The 24,279-nt window shown below is 39.4% G+C and overlaps 1 protein-coding gene across 15 annotated transcripts in view; it reads left to right on the forward strand.

The window, feature by feature from the left end:
* Window positions 1-24,279, forward strand: part of ptprsa (protein tyrosine phosphatase receptor type Sa) — a 266,166-nt gene that overhangs the window by 212,016 nt on the left and 29,871 nt on the right. For 4 of the 15 annotated variants that reach the window (XM_053513185.1, XM_053513190.1, XM_053513181.1 and 1 more), the window contains 7 exons: window positions 324-551; window positions 2,412-2,572; window positions 4,060-4,175; window positions 9,373-9,420; window positions 12,751-12,848; window positions 17,101-17,224; window positions 20,231-20,406. In XM_053513185.1, the coding sequence (XP_053369160.1) occupies window positions 324-551; window positions 2,412-2,572; window positions 4,060-4,175; window positions 9,373-9,420; window positions 12,751-12,848; window positions 17,101-17,224; window positions 20,231-20,406 (951 nt within the window). The remainder of the gene's footprint in view (window positions 1-323; window positions 552-2,411; window positions 2,573-4,059; window positions 4,176-9,372; window positions 9,421-12,750; window positions 12,849-17,100; window positions 17,225-20,230; window positions 20,407-24,279) is intronic. The other 11 variants (XM_053513182.1, XM_053513186.1, XM_053513192.1 and 8 more) reach the window with 7 other exon arrangements.

Here is a 24,279-nt window from a genome sequence, read left to right on the forward strand (position 1 = left end):
CTTCTTCTCCTCTCTGGGATGCTGCTACACTTCAGCCACTCAACCTTGAGCCATGAACACCACAAGGGTATACTGGCTACTGAATGATTATTTCCTTTATTGTCCCCCCCCCCCCCACACACACACACACACACCCTTTTCTTCTCCTGAGTAGATGACTCATTCCATTTTAATCTGGGCTCAATGCCAGCAAATATCCAGTTGACTCTCGACTAAAGGGGGGATTAAGATGAAAGAGCTCAAAAACATTTTTGCAGGATGCATGTTGATCAGGTAAGAACTTCTGATGTGCCATAGACTTTTCCCTCTCTGTACGTTCTTAGCTGTTGAGGGACGGGAATGTGAAGCAGAGACATGCACGGACAACACGACAGCTGCGCCAGGTAGATGTGAAGAGGCCATACATTGCTGCCAGCTTTAAACCCAGCACTGTGCCTCCAACCTTCACACTGGGCAACCAGATGGTCTATAATGGCTATGAGAACCGTGCTCTGGAGCCAGGACAGGACTACGTCTTCTTCGTTCTGGCTGAACTCAACTCCACCAGTGCGGTGAGTTAAAACTCTCAGCGTTCTCTTACTAGTGTCTATCACAAGTTTAATAAATATCACAACTTCAAAGTCACAATATAAAGACTGAATAAAAATGGAAAACAAATTAACACAGGTAAGGGTACTTAAAATGTTCTAGTATGCACACACTTACAAACCAAATGAGATTTAACAATTCTATGCTAAATAAATATCAAGTATAAATAATTTGTTCAAGTGTTTCTTTTTACATCTGTCATAACCAGGTATGTATACAGGTATATCTCAATATATTAGAATATCATTGAAAGTCAATTGTTTAAGTTATATATAGATTCATTTCACACAGACTGATAAATTTCAAGTGTTTATTTTTGTAAATTGTAATGATAATGGCTTACAGCTAATGGAAACGCAGAATTCAGTATCTCACAAAATCTTAATATTATGAAAAAGTTTAATATTCAGGCAGCAGGTAATTAACTCAAAAGTCATGTCAGCCTTTAAATGGCCTCTTAGTCATGCTTAGTAGGCTTCACATAAAGAACTGCTAACTTGACAGTTGTCCAGAAGGCACCTTGACAGAATAAGGTTCACCAGCCAAAGGGATATTTACAGCATGTGTGTGTGTACAGGGGGGGCTGTAAAGGCAAGAGTGGGTGTGTTGGTGTGAGTGAAGGAGCACGGTGTCAAATTACACGTGCACACACACACACACACACACACACACACACACACACACACACACACACTCACACACACTCTTGCCTTTACAGCCCCCTTACTACCTCCTCCTCCTCCCGGCTTCCCACACACGCACACACACTCTCTGCACACACACACACTCTCTTACACAGAAACTCTGCTTTGTCGCGATTCTTTTCAAAGGTAAAGTAACAACAGGCTGATACAGAGAGGGAGAGAAAATGAGACTTGCTTTTGCTTTATACACACGCACGTGGTCAAGAGCACGGATGTTGATTATACCAGTAAGAGACGAACCCAAAAACCCAGCAGGGGAGACGATTACCCACAATTCCACAGAGCAAGATAGAGGAAAACCGTTGGCTCAGTTGTGATCACGTGACGCTCGGCGTTAAAACAAGAAGCACATGTGTGATACATGATACTCGGTGCTCGTAAACCAAGACTTGTTCTTTTTTCAAGTCAAAATTTATTAAAAAAAAATCTTTGCTTGTCTTGCGGAACATTCGTGAACCGCCTTACTTGTAATCCGAGGTTTCACTGTACCTGCTATCCATGGGACCATGGTATCCCTGTGCTTGATTGGGCAGCAAACTCGGCCGACCTGAACTCCATAGAAAATCTATGGGGTACTCTGAAGAGGAAGATGTGAGACCCCATACTCAATAATGCAGAAGAGCCAAGGGCCGCGATTAGAGCAACCTGGGCTTCCATAACACCTCAGCAGTGCCACAGTGTGATCACCTCCATGCCATGCCGCATTGCTGCTGTAAATTAATGCAAAGGGTGTCCCAAACATGTTTTGAGTGCTACATGTGTTTATACTTTTCAGTAGCCCAACATTTCTGTGTTCTGAGTTTAAAAAAAATGTTTTCCTTTCTTTTTTTTTATTGGTCTGAAGTAAAATTCTAACGTTCTAAGATTCTGAATTTTGGGTTGAATTGGATGTAAGCCATAATCATCAAAATTTAAAGAAATAATCAATTGAACTACATCAGTCTATTTGTAATGAATATACAGTATATAGTATACAAGTTTCACTTTTTGAATTGGATTACCGAAATAAGTAAACTGTTTGATGATATTCTCATTAATTAAGATGTGTGTGTGTGTGTGTGTGTGTGTGTGTGTGTGTGTGTGTGTGTGTGTGTGTGTGTTTTTTTGTTTATTTTTTAGAAGATGTTTGTGGCCAGTCCTTACTCTGACCCTATCATGGCCCCCGACGTGGACCCCCAGCCCATGGAGACTGGTGGAGACGGCCTCATCTGGGTGGTGGGACCGGTTCTGGCCGTGGTCTTCATCATCTGCATCGTCATCGCCATTCTGCTGTATAAAAAGTGAGTGAAGGGTAAAACGGCATGAGGCAAGGCAGTGACGATTTTCACCACCAGTTTAACATAAAGCTTTGAGTTAATCTTAGAACATTTAATAAGCACAGCAGGAAATGTGAAACATAGTGATTTATTAAAGTATATAGTATTTTCAGTGATCTATATTAGTTTGGCCACAAGTTTACAATTTTACCATAAATGTCATATTCCAAGTTCTAAGGATGCTTCTTCAGTTTTGTGGTACAGGTTAAACTGCTAATGTATGTGGAAGATGAAACTTTCTCAGCACTCATTAGTTTAATCTCATGCCACACAAGCACACACTCAGGTAAGAGTTTGAAGCCTCAGTGGATGATTTTATTATTTGGATGATAATTTAGTTCCAAATCCATTCATTCAGCGCTTCAGTCCTGCTAAGGGTCATGGTTGACCCAGAGTCTGCAGACAGTGGGAGGTGAAGGAAACTGGAGAACCGTGAGGTTACACACACCACCACTAGGTGAACTTGTAAAACTCCACACAGATAATATCATGATGGGATTTTGAATTGGAGAATCTGGAGCTGTGAGGTGGCAACATTACCCGCTTTAATAACCCAAAGTGTTTATGTACTTGTGGTGTTACTGAAGCAGGTGTGAGCGATGCTACACCAGATAATGGGAACCTGTCTTACTTGTTAGCAGCATTATTGCAAAGCTGAATATGGGTCACAAAACCTGTGATACCGAATATGTCTTGGCTAACCGAATCCATTTAGGGTGGATTTTTCAATTTTATCAGACTGTTTAAAAATTTAAGACTCCATGTGTCCTGGTGTACAGCAAAACACAGCCCAGTGGAAGTGAACTCAGCATTCTGAAATATTAAAGCTGAACAATGGTGTATTTAATAGCGTCTGTTCTGACCTGGTACGGTCATAGCTCTGTGTGTGTGTGTGTATGAGTGTGTGAACTGAGCTTTTAAATAGCTTCGTACCACAGAGTGAGGGCCTGTAAGATAGTGTTTCCCTCCACGTGCACTTGCTTCTGACCTCAACTGCTTTGAGATTGTGTAGTGGCACATTGAGTCATGAAACACACTCTGTGCCTTTTACAGGTCACTCCTGATGCAGATGAGTTGTCTCTGACACTTGTGTCACTCTGTGAATTTAAATGCATAGTATTGATTTTTTTTTCCTTCACCCTTCTCTCTCTTCTGTAATATATTTATTCCTCTGCTTGCTTTCACTGGAAACAGCAAACCTGACAGGTAAGGCTCTGCTGTACTTTATTGCTGTTTTTAAAACGAAGCGAAAAAAAAAATCCTGCCTCAGCATAAAATTCTGGAATTAATTAGATGGGGGGGGGGAGAAGCCGCATGCCACCACGCGTAGTCTGCTCACAAGTGACTTTTTCTTCTGGCTTTGCGTTGTCAGGAGTGTGTTTGTGCTTGTCTATGTAGTTATAATATTTTGGTCTTTACGTGTGCATGTGTGTGTATTTTCTATTTTCAAGCAGCAAAAGGAAGGAATCAGAGCCACGCACCAAATGTCTGCTCAACAACGCCGAGATCACACCACACCATCCCACCGACCCTGTGGAGATGAGGCGCATCAACTTCCAGACTCCAGGTACACACATATATACACAAGCTCACACACACACATATACTGGGCAGACTCACACATGCATACACAGTATGAGCTTTCACACACTGGAGCACTCCTGCCATGCATTTCTGGATTCCATCAATGTTTTACTCACAAACGCATCCATACACACAAACTCACACATATACACACTGTATGCTGGGCAGACTCGCACAACATGGGCTTTCACACACTGGAGAACTCCTGCCATGCCTTTTTGCACCATAAAGGTTTTTACTCTCTTGCACATACACATTTGTTTTATTCTCCTTATAAGGGCTTTCCACTGACATTTCATTCCTATAGCTTTTTTAATGAAATTGAAGATTTCATTGTGGGTACTGGCTGCACAATTCCAAACTGACAGTTATTCTTATCCTTATGGGGAACTTTGGTCGTCATGAGATATTAAAAACATGCATACACACACGCACACACACATTATATTTTAACCATCTGTTCTTCCACGTTTAAACCCAAGTGCAGCGGTGTGATTTGAGAATGAGGTTACACCAGGTTCAGTGTGTCTCACTTGCGGATGGTTGTAAAGCAAACGTACACTCTTTTCCTTATCATTTATGTGTGTGACAGACTGCAAGAACCATTTTTGCTCACTGACTGACCTCTTGCCAGGACATAAGTCCTGATCAGTCCATGAATCACCATTTACAATTTATCACTAAACCCCGCGAAGAAGAGTTCCAAGGAATTCCTCAGCTCACACACATACACAAACTCTTGACAAATCCCACATTCTTAAGCCTTCTCAAGTTTCTCTTACAGTTGCTATGGTGACAGGAACGACATTTAAAATGTGAAAAAGCCTTGTCTCGTTTCTACTCCATGTTACTTCTTAGTATATTTTCTAGAGCATAAGTGTAAAGAAAATAATTGGACTGTAAGACATGCGCTCAAGGTTCTGCCCTTTAAATAAGGGGGAAAACAATTTAACTGTCGGTGCTGTTATGGGAAAATAATCTTCAACAGATTGCCTTTGTTCTAATAAAAGCACGATGAAAAAAAATGTTTTAATTTGTCTTCTGCCACAGGAATTTGCAAATTGTTATGATTTTTTTTTTATTATTTGAAAGAAGTTAGTTCCTATAATTACTTATGCTATGGCAGGCTAACATCCGTCACTTCGGCATACAAGTCAGGGCACCTGCTCGAGAGAACTGTGTCTTACTGTCCGGATAATACGGTAGACTGAGCTGCACTCATCTGTGTGATTAATGCCGGCTGCTGCATCAGGCTGGAGCTGGGCTTCTGCTTGCTTTCTGAGTTAGAAAGGTCCATATATATAACACACACATACACACACACACACAAATGCAATAACTGATGGGAAAACGAGCTTTTGTCCCCTCCACATCGCTCTGTTTAAAGGACATTCTGCCCTCGTCTCATTTTCTGCCGCTCTCCTCTCTAAAGCAGCCCTGACATTTTCCGTCTCCTTTGAAATGGGGCTGAGTGAATCTTCACCCTGGACGCCCCACCCCCTCTCTTTGTTAGTTATAACGTATCAGTCATTTAAGAAATCTGACTCTGCATCAGACTCATTCCGTCCATGCTGCTGCCGCACTTCATCTCAATTTCACCACATTTCAGTTAATTCATCCATCCATCTTTTATCTAGAGTATCCTGCTTATCCTGTGTAGGGTTGCAGGGGCCCTACACAGGATAAGCAGGATAAGCCAGTCAACTTACTGGGAATGTCTTTGGCCTGGGGAGGAAGCCTTCGAACCCACAGGAAACTCAGCAAACACAGAGAAAACATGCAAACTCCGTACACTGGACCAGAGCCAAGATTCAAACTGCATTACCCCAGAGGTTTAAGGCAAAAGTGCTAACCACTAAGCCACCGCGTCACCATGGTTATACTGTACTAGTTAAGCCACCGTGCCGCAGTCTTTACTTCACTTGGCATTAAAGTTTGGTTAATTGTCGACAACAAATTCTTGTTACATTTTTTATTTTATTACAATATCTGTCCTCCGTTCCATCTCACTCTCTCTCTCTCTCTCTGACCCCTGTCTTTCAGTTTCTTTGCCCCTCTCGCTCAATAATATTTCTTTTTCTTATACTTTTTCACTCTATCCTCACTCTATCCTAAAATTGTATTCCCCCCCCTTTCTGTCTTTCTTTCCCCAGTTATACCTATATGCTTGTTTTTTTTCACTCTTTCCATTTTTTTTTCACTTCTTTGTCTTTTGCGTCCCTTCCTTTAATCAGTCTCTTCCCCTTAAGCTGTCCCAGCATACTATTTTACTCAGTTCTTTTTTATTTAAATCCTATTTTACTCTCTCCTTCTCTATCTCACCCTATCTATTTATCTATCTATTTATCTACCTCTTTCTCTTTCATCCATTTTTAGTCTCTGTCCATCAGTGCCTCTCAGTTGCTCAGTGGCTGTTGCTCCGTCTCGCGTATCTTCGTCCTCACAAAAGAGCAGATAAAAAGAGCGAGAGGTGGAGGAAGAGGGGAAGGGAGTCTCAGTAATCACCCTTCCATCCGGTGCTCTCTTACTAATGGTTGTAAAATGAGCAGCGTCACTTTCATCTTGTTTGCCTTTTTTTTTTCTTCCGCTCTTCACTGCTTTCTTCTCCATCGTGAAAAAATAAGGTACTTTTTAAAGCCTCACATTCTCGTTCCACTTTATTAATTGAGTCACATTCCTTATGGCCCGCGCGGCGTTCTGTTATACGGAACAACGTCATTATCTCCGTGCACGGCTGATTTCATTTAAACGGATGTTTTAGGCCAATTACGCCGAGCGCCTGAATGTTTTGGAGACACTTCCATTAGCTAATAGAGGCTATTGTTCAAACGAGACACACACAAACACACACATTACATGAGTGCAGCACAGAATAAAATCTCCATTTGCACACAAGTTACCTGTAATCAACAGTGTATGCGCATGCGGTAAAACTGATTAGAAACTCAGTTAAACTGTAATCAGTCAGCCGTCTTATCTAGAAAAAATTTCTCCTCACGCAGTGTTTTTTTTTATTAGTTGTAAATTACTGCAAGACCTCTTCTTAGTGTCCTTATTTAAGAGCAGACAAAAAAGGAATTTATGTCACATATCCTTTAGATTCAGATTATTAATCAGAATCCTGTCTGACAGCAAATCACAGGTTTACAGTATATTAACGCTCTCTTTCAGATACGTTAGCGTTTCCATAGCAACAGCTTTACACAGGGACTTGTATGACAAATGCTCCATATAACCAGAAGCTGGTAATCATTTTAAAAATGTGGTGTTGTGTAACAAATTTTTGATAGATTTTTTTTTATTCTTCTTCCAGCAGCTTCATATCTAACTGCTTGCTCGCACATACATGAAATTAAAAGCCTCCAATTTGCATTCCTGCAGGTCTCAGTCCGGATGCACACTTCAAGTCTCAATCAGACGTTAAAGCAACTTAAAGCAGAATAAAGGAACTTGAGTTTAACTCTATATTTATCTGCAATGCATTTTGCTCATTTACAATTAGGTTTTCATATTGTGTGTGTATATTTGTGTGTGCGAGTCCACGCACACATTCAGTGCACCTCCACGCTGTAAGGGGATAACACCCTGACACTGAGGGTTTCTACATCCTACTCTGATCTTTCTCTCGTCCTGGACGATAGGACTAGGACAAGTGTCTTCATCCTGCTTCAAAAACACTACCCTTGTGTTTCTCAAAACTCTCCAATCACATACTCACAGAGAAGAACACGTCAACCAACAACGCGTCAATTCTAAATATTTGCAGTTTGATGGAAGCCAAATTACACCAGATGCTAAATGCTGGATTTGAATGTTCTGCCATCTGATTAGCACTTACTGCTAATCCATATTAAGTGTTTTCTGTTTAGTCACTTGTGTCAAGTGGGATCCCAGCACTAGACAGAGGTTTCATCAAGTTCTTCCTACATGAAGTGCTGTTCAGCTCCTTTTCTTCTATAGTCCTGACTTTGGCTTATTCAGACGAAAATGGAGTTACTTGATGTTATTTATCATGGTCTCCAGCCTGTACACTATAGAAGAGTAAAAATTACAGTTCTGCGTACAGTAACACACACTAAAACAGAGGTTTGTAAACAATGTAGACTTGATGTTTCTTTTGTGTCTAATAAGTGTTTCTCCATATCCTCCCAATAACATGTTTACACAAGCAACAGAGTAAGAGGAAGGAATTTTTTTTCTGTTTATTACTATGACATGGGACCAGCAATAAAGCAACTGCTTTACATTTAAATTGAGATATTTAGCTGTCACGAGAAGGAACAAACACAAATGAAAGTTTTGAGTGATGACTGCCTCTGGTGAGTTGATGTAGCTAGTATACATCAGTTGTGCAAAAAGTTTTGAGCCACCCTTCATTTCGTCATATGATGCTCTCAGAGCTGGAATTTCTTGTCTTTTTAATGTAGTCTTAAGTGATAGTTCTTTCTGTAGGACTTTTTGACTCTCAATTTCAGCCTAGTCCCTGTACCTGACCAATTTCCGAGAAATGATTTTGTTAAGCCACACAGTAACCTATGAATCATTCAAGCATAAAAGAAAACATCTACAGTAAGTTGAGGCATGAACCAGTGAGAAACAGTTGCAGATGATAACAGAAGATCAAGCCAGTGATTAGTATAGTGGTGGTACTGAATGTTGTGTCATTGGAATGGATGAGAGGGGAAATGAGGCTGCTGCTGAGATTGTTACGTGAACAACCAATTTTTTATTGTATTTTTAGCTAAAATTTGCTTCAATTTAATCTACATAATTTAATTTCATATGAAGAAATGAGGGGTGTCTTAAGTTGATTGCACAGTACTGTAGCTTGCTTTGCTGCTAATCTGTCTAAGATGCTGAACGTGCAACATTTTGCTGATTTTCACACTGATTAGAGCATTATCTACTTGTGTTTTGTGTACTTAGCTATCTGGAAAACCTGGAAAAATATATACAGCTATTACGGTAAATCAGGACAAAAAAACTAAACAAGCGCCGCCTACAAGCAACATAAGTGATTTGCATTAAAGCTAAAATGAAGAATAACCTTTATGATTCAGTCTAAGCATGAGGGAAATAATGGCTATTCTGTTTTTGCATATTGTCTTGCTTTTTATTATCATTGTAATTGCATATTAAGAGGACTTTTTGTCCTAATTTTTTTGTGCTGTTCTTTACAGATTCAGGTTTGAGCAGCCCTCTAAGCGAAGCCACTTTTGACTATGAAAGTTAGTTCCTCCTGCGTTTTTGCTTTTCCGCATTATTCCTGCTTAAGAGCATCTATTTCCCCTCCTCACATGTCACACATTCAGCACTAATGTTTTTTATAACACAGCTTTGGTTGCTGTTTTTGTCCTTCACCAGGCTGATGGATGATTTGTTGTTAATCCACGGTAGAACCCTGATGTTCTTGCTCATGTGGAGACAAGGGTTTTTATTTAGCATTCCTGTCTGTGCATCACACTGTGCACCGCCTCCCTCACTTACAACCCCGCCTTGCCACCCCAACCCTATCCCATGGGCGCCCTCCTTAAACACACAAGCACATGCACGGACACCCACGGACACACAAACTAATGCACATACAAAGGGGAAAATAATGAAAAATCAAGTCTTCTTCTTTTATATGTAAATGAAAAAATATTTTAAAAAGCCTTCTCACATAGGGGGGAAAAATCAAACTGTTTCCACTAAATATTAAAACCTGACCGAGAGTGTGGAAATGTGTAATTAGGAAAGCGGGGGAGGGTGTTTCTATTGCGTTTCCTGATCGCATCTTGATTACATGGGATGAAAGAAGGACAGAGAGAAAGACAGAGAGAGAATATCCTGAGAAAAAAATGATGGGGCTAAAATTTGTTCTTGAAAAAGACGAGCTCTGTCAGTCTGATATTGAATATCCTTCAAATAAATACCCACTGTCCTCAGAGTAGGAAAAGGGAGCGCTGAAAGCCATTATTTGCTGTGCCTCATTCGAGGAATAAACATTTGTGTTGAGCACAGCCAGTAAAAATGAATGGCAGCTGAGGGGAATGAAAGAGCAGCCAGAGATGCAAGAGTTGGAAAACTTGTTTGAAAAAATTTATTTTTTTAACAGAAACTCTTTTGATTATAAATATTAATTAATTTTTGTGTACAATTATTATGTTTTTGCTAGTGCATTGTCTCCTTCTCTAAAATCAGCATGAAATGTGATGGTGCACAGCCTCACTCTCAGCCGGGAGACCATGTGGCATTTAGAGCACAGCGCTACAGAGTGCATGGGAAATTGAGGACAGCTAATGTGATTATGCAGATTATTCATGCTTAATTAAATCACTGGAAGTTTCAGGGGGAAAAAGAGATGTCAACCTTTAGCCAACTTTTGACCTCTCTCTCTCTCTTTCTCTCTCTCTCTCTCTCTCTCTTTCCCCCTTAATATCTCTCTCTCTCTCTCCCTCTTTCTCCCTCTCAGCAAAAGCCAAAAACAGCTAAAGCGTGGCAATAAATGTTGATATTAGGATTAACTCGCTTAAAAAGCCAAAGAGATGAATGTCCTCCTCCCCTTCGTTTCCTTTTTACATGGGCAGTGTTGTGCTGGTAATGGGATTAACTCCCAGCATGCTCAGCTGGTGTTGGCGTCTCTCTGGTTTATGGCCGAAAATATCATGCTGTATTCGTGTTAAGCGTTTGTTAGGGGTGTGTTGTCTATAATATCCACACTAATGACTGCTCAAGCTCTTGGTTGTAAGGGATCGGGGGATTGTTACTGATACTGTGGCTTGCTTGGCTTTGGCTGAAGTGAAGTGCAGCAACTTGCACACTTGCAGTGTGTGACCCTGAAACTGTCACTGCCCAGGCCAGGGCTCCTGCATACAACCTCCAAACGTTCATAAAATACAGTAAACAAAGCAGTTTGCTTTTACTCTCATGATGTAGTGTAGAAGTCATCATTTATCTTTATATCACAGCACTTTGAATTCTTAAATCAAATTGGTCATTAGGTGTTGACAGTAGTTTCAGCTGCAAGGTTTATATTGATGATGATATGATGTATTAATGCATAGTCAATTCTATAGTAGGAACTTACACAGAGGCTTGCCTGGTGACACATAAGAAAGAAAAGTTTGTAAAATATATGTAATTATTAATACAGTGAAGTTTTCTTGAAGGAGATGTTTAACATTCAATGTATGGCATCTCCAGTCCATAGTGCTTTGTAACAGCAAAGTGTAATTCTTATTTCGTAATTCTTTTTCTCTGTTTATAGCCAGTATGATGTTCTGCAGTTTTGAATGTGCTGTAGCTATAAATGAATGAAAAAGTATCCATCATAAATTAATAAATAAAAGTCACAGGCAGGTTGCTGTAGTGTAAGAGAATTAAATACTTATACTGTACTCACCGTCACTGGAAAATAATTCACTTACGCTTTTTAATGTTGTTACTTTGTGTTTAATTTTATAAGAAGCTGTTTTCATCCAGTTAGTTGAACTCCAGTAATATTAACTTCTTCTGTGTGGTTATGGCGATTTAATTATTATGTGCAAAGTTAATGATGGTGTAACTTTCCCATAATCTTCCCAAATCCTGTAAGTGCTGAAGTAGCAGATCTACCATGAAAACAGCAAGAAAAAAGGGAAAGAAAAGGCATATTACAATTAGACTAATGTGAAAATGCCAACATGTGCACCACAGTTCTGGCTAAAAGGCAATAAAAATCATTTCCACTGTGGAAAAGTAATAAGAAAATGTTTAGCCCCCGAGGAACAGAAGTCTTTTTTGAGCCACTCAGACTAATTAATTAAAGGCTTTTTTTTTGCCTGGCGAATGATTTAGTCAATTTTGTTCTTTCTCCATTTTTTTCTCCAATAAAAATAAAACACAGAAATGTTTGGTTCAGGATGCACCTTCGATTACATTCATTAAATATTAGTGAATTGGGAGATGCTCTTTGCAGCGAGGGAAATATTTCTCAAAGCCAATTTTGGATTTGTTTCAAATCATTGATTCCCTAAATCAGTTTGAGAAGAGAGTATTTGTCAACAGGAAAGACTGATCCACTTTTTTTTTTCACTTGCGAAGGAAGAGACTTATGGCTCTATGCTATGCTGCACGTATGAGCCGTGCAGAGAGCAGCCATCATGCTCTAGGGTATTGGCTTTTTTTTCCCTCTCCCTTTTTATTATCATAGAGCCCCCCAAAAAATGAATTTCATCACTGTGGTGCTATTGCGAAGCTATTAAAAGCCACTTTTCCCTGTAGCATTAAGAAGTAATTGGTCTGTGGTTTCGCCGTCACCTTAGCAATTGCCCATAGGTCCCTCTTCTTTATTTCCTTTGGATAAAGGCACTAGAGTTTTGTGTAAGGGACCAGGCAAAAAAGAAAAGAAAAAGGAAATGCAGCGCTCTGGCCTGGTCAGACAGCAGCCCCTAACACCTGTTGCAATTTTATATTCTATCTGTCTGGGCTGACTTTGTAAGTCATACACACATGCACTGAATACATCCTGACACATCACTCCTTTTTTCTTTAATGTGCATTTGACTATGTGTCTTTATCTGCTTCTGCTTATGTAGGAATGATGAACCATCCGCCCATCCCCATCACAGAGCTGGCAGAACACACAGAGCTGCTCAAAGCCAACGACAACCTGAAACTCTCACAGGAGTACGAGGTGAGCCCCTAAACTAACATTTCCACACTAGTCCCGGTACATTTATTTTACACAGTTATCTCTAATATTTCTATTCCTATCTCTAATCTTATGCATGTTTAAATATCACGTTTGTCACTGTCTGAAACATATTAACACAAGTTTCCAGCATGGTAGTCATAAAAAAAAGATTAAAAAGACGTACGACTTGTATATTATTCTTGTGATCTACATCAAGGTGTATTTTGTTATGAAATTCTGAACTGTGATGTTGACATTGTTAGTTAAACTTCCTTCATCAACAGATTTTAAATGCACCTTTAATAGAACATTAGAACAACTTATCTACGTTTAACAATTAACTTATCTCAATTGTCACGATTCCACAGCATTAAATCCAGAAGTGGAAAGTAGCATGTACTTTATTACTGTAGTTTTACCGTGTTAAGGTATCTCAGCCGATGGATGTCAAAAGGGACTCCCACCTGTGGCTTCGTCCAGAGAGAGCTGGAAGGGCCGCTTTTGGCCCATGTCAGCGGAAGGGGTCGTCTTAAGGAGCGTGCACAAACGCTGCCTCCATTTGCTCTATTCTTCCACTCTGCCTGCCGCCACTTTTCACCAGTCGTGTGCCTGTATGCCAGCTGGGCACTGCCTCCACACCCACATGTGCACACCTTCTTTCCATTTTCCCTCCCTACACCCTTTTCCCTACCCTAATTGTCTTAAATGACCCTTTTTCTCTCACCTTATGTCCGTGTGTCTGTGGTGTCACCTGTGTAAAAAGATCAAACCTGTTACATTTACATAAGTCATATTATTAGAGTATTATATGCTGGCTATTCTGCGTAATCACGTGACTTGTCCTTCCTTCGAGACCTGCGTTATAACGTAGCAGGTGTTTGAAATCAGAAGCGGACCTGGTTGCAGACAGCAAAAAAAAAAAAAAAAAACTGCATGTTCACATTCAGGATGCAGAGAGAAAGAGATTTTACTATCAAAAAGGCTATTGAGAGCTAATACAAGCCATCTACTTCTCATACTTGTGCAGTTTATAGGTCAGTACTTCCGTACTTTTATTCAAGTACACAATTAAATGGAGGACTTCTGCTTTTACTTGAGTAATATTAGCCCTAGAGAATCTGTATATTCACTTAAGTATAGGATTTGTATCCTTTGCCCAATAAATCTAAGATCATTAAAAGGAAGGCTGTATTATTCATTAATAAATGAAACATATGTGATCACTAGTAAGTTGATGTTGTACAAGTGGAATAACACTCTCCGCTCCATACAGTTATGCAGACATCATGCACATAAAAAAAACACCATACTCATTGTTTGCATATTTTGTGGCATTAGTAGTGTAATTATTTACTTATTAGTCCCTGTTATAGTTTCAGAATAGTAAAAAAAAAATCATTTTGCAGTTAAAACGGTGCTGTTACTTCTATTCATTAAAAAATAATAATAATAATTAGTTGCTTCTACTGGAAGCTTTACTTAATTTCCTAAAGCACTGACATAATCCAAAAATCATTAGTGATAAATGCTGACCTGTCATGGCTCATCCTGAAGATTTGCTTCTGTGCGAGCTCTGAGTCACAAAACTATGATGGTTTCAGAGTTGCTGTTTAATCTCAAATTAAGTATTGCTGGTGTAAAATCATGAAGCGGTGATCTTAGAGTTGCCATGACAACACATCAATCTGATTATTCGCCTTCGCCTCAACTAAAATAAGAAAAACATAAGAGATATTAATATGGCTTCTGATTAAGAACTGGCCATGTTACTGACGTTCGGAGTTAAATAGAACGGTAACTAAAGATCAGTACGTGAATAATGCATGCTCTGCAGTCCCTCTTCTGTTCACAAAGGATAAACTGACAGGACATAAGCTCCGCATTGATGTTCAGAGAAAACTACAGTGCGTGACTCTGGTAAATAAGCAAAGCACAGCAATATACCACATCATATTCAGCTGTTAATTTAGCACCTGCAGTTTTTGGTTAACACAAACAGGGACTTGATTGAAAACTGTAAGACTCACTTTACTCCTGTAATTAAACACTGGGGATTTAAGATGTTGTTTTTATGAGTCGTGTTAGACGTTTCACCACCCCACAGCACTCCACCCATGTACAATACCGTGTTATCCCAACACAACTCGCTGTCCTCCATCTCATTTACGAGCTCATGCCAGAGTGAACACATGTCCCATAAAGAGGATAGTCTTATTCAGTGGAGCTGAACATTTTGAACATGAACTGCACCTAAATGTTGTTTTTTACGACTTCGTCATGAAGTAGCATCATTAATCAAGTCAATTTTTAACATTATAAAGAAATCAAAGTGGTGTGATTCGTTAGCGTTGGCTGCACAGATTTGAGTGCTGCAGTAAAAAGGAAAAAATGACAAAGTCGTGCTCTGGAGGCGACACAAAAGCGCATCACAGTCCAGTAAAAGAAGTGCCGATGCTTATACGGGCTCTCCGTCTCTCTCTCTCTCTCTCTCTCTCTCTCCCTTCCTCTCTCTTTATCTCTCTGTCTTCCCTCAGAAAAATAAATGACCGAATTAAACGGAGAAGTGTAATTTTAATTTTGTTATTTATGTGATGAATGGCTGCTCATCGGGGTGCCTTAGTATGCCATGCGGAGCTCTCTGGTTCCTGAGTGATTGGTTTTTAGTCGCAAGCTGTGAAGGAGAAAGATGAGAGAGTCTGAAAGAGAGGGAGAGAGGAAGGGGAGAGGTTATTCTTTGTAGCGTTTAAGGTCAGGGTAAGAAATCCCATTCCAGGAGAGCCAGTTCTTCAAACTCTGTATTCCTGTTCAAACAGCTGATTGAATTTGATTAATATTGATGATCTGACTTGAGAATGTAAGTAAGAAGGAAAAGAGAAGTGAAGGCAGTCTCTTCATAGGGCAAAATCTTTGCCAGCCATTGGAACCTTTTTTCATTTATTGTTTCGTATTATTATTATATGGGTATAACTGGACTTGACGTTACATCTGGTACCGCTTCTATCCTAGGTCCTAACTCCACAGCGTGAGTATCAGCATGAAAAATAAAGTGGTGCTAGTGTTTTAGAGGAAGCTTGTGTTGCTAATTTACCCTCCCTAACATGTAACTATAGTCGCTAGCTAGGGATTTGTTAGAAAATGGGCTACAAAAGTTAAAGCCCAAATGTCATCAAAGTGGTTTGTCCTTCTGTAGGAACCTGTAAAGGTTTCTATTTTTAGAAATTGTTTCACGTATAACCTCCTTCAAGATCGAACTATTACCATTCCAAAGAACGTTTGGAATGAAGGAACACTTTTATCCAGGAGCTACAGGCTTTGTCCTCAGGAAAGCCTGTGAGCTAGCCAGTGATGGGTATGGTTGGCAATGCCCCCTTTTGCTTGTCGATGCAGAATGGGACCCTAATATAGACAGAACCACTACCTGAACGCTTTATCTAAAGAATATGCTTAAGGAATAAACAAGTTTGGGTCCAGTCTCCTAAGCTAAACATTCATCACTGTATTTTACACTACTACTGTTATTATTAAATACTAATTAAATGAATTAGATATTTAACCGAATCCACATTGTGAATGAAGCTGTTTTTGAGATTGATTGATGAGACTGATTCCATCCTGCACAGTCGAGCTATAGTGATGTGTCCCAGCCAGCATTTGTACTACAAGTGTGAACAGGCTCCTGTAAGCACCACAGGGTAAAAAAGTGCTACATCAAACATTGTATAAGGCCTTGTTCAGCCCCACTTTCATTTTGCATGAGCACAGCTGTAAATGAAAAAAAAAAATCTTCAAGGCCCAAAGCTGGGCATGAGAGAGAGCGAGAGAGAGAGTCATTGGCAGAATGCAGACTCAGAATTATAATGGAATAGTAAATTACCCCAACAGGGAATAGAATATTTATGCAGAAATTCTTATATAGGGAATGTGATGGCATTTATCTTGCAAGCGTCAAGGCAGCGAGAAACCCCCTCCTCCTCTTCCCCCTCGTTCATTTCCGCCTCTGGGCAAAGAGCAGAATCCTTTATCAATATTTCTATTGCTATTATTCACTGTCAAGGGAGTGATCTGTCTTAAAGTACCTGGCTAGATGCTTTACAGAGAATGAGACCATAGCAGGCTACCGTTTAATTAATGTACCACTCAGAATGTTTTTGTCACCTGTTTATCGCTCTCTCTGGTGCTATGAGTGTGTATTTACACTAATGATATTGTAGTACAGCAAGCCTGAGTGTTTTCTCTTCTCCTCTTCCCGCAGTCCATCGATCCTGGACAGCAGTTCACCTGGGAGCACTCCAACCTGGAGGTCAATAAACCCAAGAATCGCTACGCCAATGTCATCGCCTATGACCACTCCCGGGTCATTCTGGCACCGATTGACGGTCAGGATCAACGAAACCACACACCTCTCCTTTTCACCTTCACAAATATGAAATTCATAGGGATTACGCTCAGCTTAAGTTTGAACTGCTTATCAAGTGATGTGTACTGCTAATTATTCCCAGTGAGCTGCTTAAATCCAGTGAACTGCTGGTCAAGTCTAAAGTGCTGCCAGACAAATGCAATGAACTACTGCTGGAAATTCCTCATCAAGTCCAATGACCTGCCAGTCAAGTCTACTAAGTGGCAGCTAGAGGAGTAGGCATCTACTCTCAACTCAGTTGAAAATAATATAAATAAGGATTGGGAAATTTAATGTTTTGATCCACAAGAAATTCAGTGACTAATTAAATAGACATACACTCATAATTTTGAATTTTTTATAATTTCAATACATTATACTTGCCTATTTTATAAAAATTATACTGTTCTACAGTATATATAGTGTGTATAGTGATAAACTTCGGTTAAGTGCATTACATTTCATCACGACACAATTTGACTGCATGATTGTTTTGATTGTTTTTGTTTGAAAAATGTCGTTTTGCTTTTAAACTAATTTTCAAATGCATGAACTCGGACTGTTTACTTTTGCTTCCTCCCAGTTTTTCTTTTTCTCCATCAGTGTTTCTTATTTTCATTTTGCGTTGATATTTTATTCTCATTTGCACCACACTTCCCAACAGCCCTATTAAAGCCAAGCCTTAACACAGCATAACGGAATCATCCCAAAGACAGTGCAAGTAAATACATAAATTACTCAAGTTTGAAATTTCTATTTTACAGCACCGTGATTTTGCCATTAGTCGCAGCAGCGTAACGATTCATGCACACATTCGTCTTTTGTTCACTGAGCTATGACTAAAGCTGGGTGCGTCGTCGACACTTTGTCAGACGGAGGAGACGTGTTTTAATGCCACGCTCTTTCTCCCTGATTGCTCGTTTTTGCCCATTTCTCTGTTGTCATGGAGCATGAGAGATGAACCCAGCCGAGAATTTCATTGCACTTTGTTTAAGCATGAAAACAACAATTTGGCAGCACAGGCCTGTGTTTGTTGGCGCCGAGTGTATAATTAACTTGGCTGTGTCTTCTGTTGCTGTCTTATATTATTCTACAGAGTTTTGAATTGGAAGATGACCCCAGAAAACAGCAGTCACTGAAATGCTTTATGTGTTTAGTCTGTTATTGAATTACATTGTCATTTATTCATTTATGTATTTATTTGGAAGTTGATGTTTTTCTCACATTGTTCCCCACTATTTAATCTCAGCAGTTAAATCAGTGTTTAAAGACCTGTCTTTAATGGCACAAAATATGTCCTAAAAGGCAAAATCTACAACTTAAAAGGGTTCTATAGATTGTTCCTCTAGGACATGGGTATTTAACTACAACTTGTGAAAATCCAGATACTTAACATTTTTGCAAGGTGTTTATATGGCTGAATGGTGACCCTAGTTACTTTTTAACGCTAATGCTTGGCCATTACTGACTTTAAATAGCGATACAGACTGATGAGATTTTTGATGCAGGGCAAAAAAACACATCATTCGCCTTGTTAACTTCTGTTTTTATCATCTTTATTTAAGCAAGTCATGTCACTTTATTCTTCAGAGTAAAATAATGTACCCAAATGCATGGTATTGGGTATGTGTCACAGATGCAAATAAGGACGCAAGTGCAGGTCAGGAGAGTTTTATTCAACTTTGCAAACGGTACGAAATCTAATTTCCAAAACATGGTGAAGAATCAGGCAAAGGTCAGGCGATCAACAAGCAACATAAACTAGGTGAGGCAAAGACAGGATCAGAAAACCATAAACATAAAACAAAACAGGAATCAAGGTTTGGTAATGACAAGTACGGTAAACACAGCATGTTTAATCCACTCCCTGAGTGTGGCATTTAAAGTCCATTTATCCTGTCGTTGCTTGTAGTGTGAGGAATCTATGCTGTTTTGCATGCAAGCATTTCTGCGACATTCATCTTAAAGCCACTAGTACGAGGATGGGACAGTGTGAAACAGTACTCACAGAACACATATACAGTATACAGTAGATATGGTCTTGAAAATTGGGAAATATAAATGAACCATGCTTATGAACAGAAAAAAACTATACTCATCACATCCATCTCACTCTGAAGAATGTTTCTGTTTAAGCGAATTTACTTGAATGATGATTTAAGCTGAATGAAGTAATCAGGTCCATCCTTAGAGTATCTTCATCAAACAGTCTATAATCGCACAGTGTAAAAACAACATCAGCTATATTTGCGCTGAAAATCGGCAGTGCTTTTATAAAATTACAGACAATACATCTTGTCACCCTTAACAAATATGAATACATTTATACATTTTACATTATAGTAAGCTGAATAGTCTTTAGAACCCACATAAATTAATCCACGATGAGGAAATTAGAACGAAATCCTGGAAAAAATCAAGGCGTAAATGGTAATAAATATGTCATTTGTACACATTATATATGTGTGTATACACACACACACACACACACACACACACACAGTATATGCTGGTCCTGGATCGTTGTGCTATTTCTTTCATTTGCGAAGTCCTGTACTGTAGGCTGGGGAAAGAAGAGACGATGCTTTAAGGGAAATTTACTGCTAGCTGGAGGTGACAGGCCGCCGTGGCACGGAGCCTTGTCTAATTCCAGCTTGTAGCACCACCTGAATCAGGCACTAAATCACACCACTATATGCCACAGGCCACCAGATAAAAGAGGGAAAGAGAGAGCGCGTGAGAGATAGAGAGACAGAGAGAGATGGAAACATGGAGAGACTCAGGCTTGATGGTGTGTCTTCATGAGCATTATTTTCTATAATGAATAACACTGCCTCAGCCTTATGTGCATCCCCAAACCTCAGTTTCTCACTGGCTCCCAGAATAACACAGTCACCACAACTACTGTTTCAGTCCCAGCTCTGTTATTATGGCACAAGAGTGTCTAACCAAGAGCATCTGCCTTTTTTCTGCTCTGCATTCCCAGGCATTGCAGGCAGCGACTACATCAACGCTAACTACATTGACGGCTACAGGAAGCAGAACGCCTACATCGCCACACAAGGCCCTCTACCAGAGACATTCGGGGATTTCTGGAGGATGGTGTGGGAGCAGAGAGCAGCTACCGTGGTCATGATGACTCGGTTAGAGGAGAAGTCACGGGTAAGACTTGTAAAAATCCGCCTAGTGTATTGATGTATGTATGAGAGACTTGATTTTTCCATTGATTTTTGAATATGTATTTTAATTAATATATGACACAAGAGTGACTGGTGAAAAAATACAAATAAAAACATTGCTCCTTAATTTCTGCACATTTCTGACTTTTTCATAAAGAGGCAATGGTCTGAAAGTAGAGAAGGCACAATGCCACTTTTTGAATATCAGCTTCTATGCATCCAATAATTCACATTGTAAGAAACTAATAAACTTTATTAAGTTTTTTTTTACTCAATAATTCCCTTAAAAAATACATTGTAAAAACATGTCTAATATAATTAATATAATAAAATATAAATATAATAAAATAAATCTTAACCAAAAAAATTATATATATGTCATTTTATTTATGCTCTGATAATACAACCAGTATAAGTTTCTGTGTCCAGCACTAAACTCAACCTTACATTTTTATAAGTTTAAATAATAAACACAATGAAGGTATGGAATGAGTTTGGAATGTCTTTCACAAGGAAATGATACGATTGCTGGCAAGGAAAGCTCGGTGCGAAGTAGAATATTAAACACATTTCTTTCCAGCACTGTGACATATTTTTGTGAAAGTGAAACTGTATCCTCAGGTGGGAATAAAACTTTGGATGCTAGGCATCAAGAGTAGTCAGTTCGGGAGAACTGTTTGCTTCCTGCAGGAACACTGGCACCCATGTTAGTGAAGGTGGTGAAAATCAGGCTCCCACTTCTGCTCGCTAGCTGCTATCACCACCAGAGCACAAACTGACTCATGGGTTTAATGGGTGCTGTATGCCGAGGAGGGGGCGCTGAAGCAGCCGTGACATGATTTATTATTTTTTATAACCCTCATTTGACTGCACATAGTCGTGGCTATCCACTTTTTAAAGCTAAAATTTTTTTTGTAATTGAGTGCATGACATGGGACGAAACATAAAACGAGATGTTTTCATCCATGCGCTCGGTCCAGTGTGAAGCGAAGTAACTGTTACTACTATGAAGCTGATTACTTACAGTACCCATAGCAGCATATCCCACAATGCTTTTTACTGCACAGCAGTAAATTTATTGGTACATTTAAAAGCTGTTGAACATATACAATACAGGTTTGTAACAACTTACACAGTAATTAGTAAACGGTGGTGGATCGTAACAAAGTTTTTGTTTTTTTGCCATCTGTACTTAACTAAAGTATTTCCCTTTTGGGTTTGGCGGACTTTTTTCTTTTGCGCTGCCTCATTTCAAAGTAAAATATCATATTATGCAAAATGCAATATTACCACTTACAGTACTTATGAGTTGAAAATAAATGATCGTACACTGAAGTGTACAGCAAGTACACCAATCAGGATAGAGAACATGCTTTATTTTGGCTGATTGGCTTTGACCTGTCGTTTGCATCTATTACCTGTATGTACCAGTCCTTTCTCTAACTCAGAAATTCAACACCCTATTGGAGGGGAATGGCCTATTTTAAATGTTTATTTTCAACTCACAGAACAAAAGCAAGATTTACTCATTTTCAAATGCCTGTTTCTTTCCTTGTAATTTCAGGAATTCTTCCTTTTAAATCTAAGTAAATACATGGAGGTAGGCCAATTTTTTTTGCTGATGGTCATTTTCTTCAATGGAAGAATTTTGGAAGATTAAAGCGTTGCTACACCACAAACCAGTATGACAAAAAGATGGATGTTTTACATTAGTTTGTAGGGGATCAGCTTCCAACACATTAACCTGATTAACATTAAACTGATACCTTGGATTTCTACCACTCCACCTAAATCCACCTAAAATAAATATTGTTCACCTGCATGTTGGTTGTTAATGTTAACTGACATCAGTATCAAAATAATTTAATGACCTTATACAGTATGTGCAGATCTTGATGTCCAGAGTACCACAAGAGCATTCTCATTTAAAATTAGTAGAAAACAGGTTATTGATGGTCTTTTGGCTGCTCCTGTTGGGTGTCGCCACAGCAGATCTGATCCGCCAACAGGTTTTTTACGCTGGATGCCCTTACTGACACAACTCTCCCATTTTATCTAGGCTTGGGACCAGCAGCACTTGTTGGTTGGGGTTAGGGCATTGGCTGGGAATCAAACCCGGGCCTTCCAGATGGCAGACAAGAAACCTACAACTGAGCCACCAATGCCTTAATATTAGTGGATTAAAAATAATAATATAACATTTAGAGCCATAATAAATCAGAGCACTATTATTCTTAATTCTTTAGTACATTTAAAGGAAAGGATATTTTTGGGGACATTTCATAATGTGGAAACTTAAATGGAGGACTTGTTCTGTTACAGGAGTAATATTTACATAGGATAGGGTACTACTACAGTACTTTGCCTCAAGGACAGGATTTGTATACTTTTCATACTTTCATGTTACCTACAGCAGGAACCACAAAGTCCTTGTGATGAAAGCTTTTGTCGGAAAAGCGCTGACACTAGAGACTTTCCCATAAATTTTAAATAAACATCTGACAGAAAACTTAATTTAAATCTGTTTATCCAAAGCATCTTTCATGAACGTTTCTGTCTTTTATTGCACTTTTATTATGTAGTAATGTATCTATCTAGTCAGTTTGCATTTATATGGCTGTAAAACTTAAATGCATCATTCACTCTGTATAATCTCAGAAGGAGAAACACATCACTAGAATTCAGCGGTTTCTACTCTGTTGTAGATAATAACAGAACTTGTTGGCCTCGATCTGTTGTATGCTGACAATACTGTTTTTAGAGATGGTGGTCAGAAACTGTTTAAGAGTTTAAGCGCTGTTCCATTGGTGTCTTGTAGATTTTTTTTTTGTGCTAGTCCTTTCGTTGACTGTCGTCTTGTGAAAAAAAGTCCAGTACAGTTCCCATCGCACCAGGATAGACATAATCTGTGATGAAATGTCAGCTCTGGTTGAGCGAGTTTGAAAAAAGCCTGTGGAGATGGAGAGGAAGATCATAGCCGACAATTATCTCATTTCCGCGTGGCTAGCAAGGACCATTTAGCAAATACAGAGGAAGATGGAGTAATTGACAGAGCAAGAGAAGTGAAGAGAGGAGAATCCCTCACTGGCAGGCTTCTCTTTCACCAAACGCAACCATCCAGAATCCCAGCACCTCCGACATCTCATTTACCTGTTACCCAACCCCACTCCTTCACAGAGAACATTAATTAGAGCCTGCTCGGCATGGGCTAAAATTATTCCACAGGAGCCCTGGAACACATCACACACAGGGGGTTGGTCGGTGCAGGGGAAACTTTTCCAGGCCGGTTGACCCTAATTTGAGCTTGAAGATGACAGATGACTATTACTCACAAACAGATACACTTCCTGGTCCCAAAAGTCACATATTCTTAAAATTTCTTTAAATCACATTTATCTTCAATTACAGCACACAGTGTAGTGGTCAGTTTATGTGCGAGAACGATTTTTCATGCTCTCAGAACCACTATTTTACACTGTATGTCCTGGAATAAGCACGTTCCACCTAGGAAGAAAACTCCACTGTTGTGATAACCTATGAAACTCTCTATGCCTGATAAGTGCATCGCTTCACATGGTTCCTTACCCTGATGCAGCCGTCATTCTGGAACAGTCAGAATCAATTTATACTCATCAGACCACATGGCTTTTTACCATGGCTTTAAAGTCTAAGCTTTATGCTCCCTAGCAAACTGAAGCCTTTTTCTGATTAGCTTTACAAGTGGTTTTCTTTAGGCCACACAGGTCTTTGGTCAGGAAATGTTCTTACTTCACTATTAAACATAGCTGTAATTTCTAGTCAATTCTGATTTGATCTCCAATTATGTTCATTCATTTCTCTTGCTGTAAAATTCAGC

Source organism: Clarias gariepinus, chromosome 15 (genome assembly GCF_024256425.1).
Source record: "Clarias gariepinus isolate MV-2021 ecotype Netherlands chromosome 15, CGAR_prim_01v2, whole genome shotgun sequence".
Classification (NCBI taxonomy): domain Eukaryota; kingdom Metazoa; phylum Chordata; class Actinopteri; order Siluriformes; family Clariidae; genus Clarias; species Clarias gariepinus.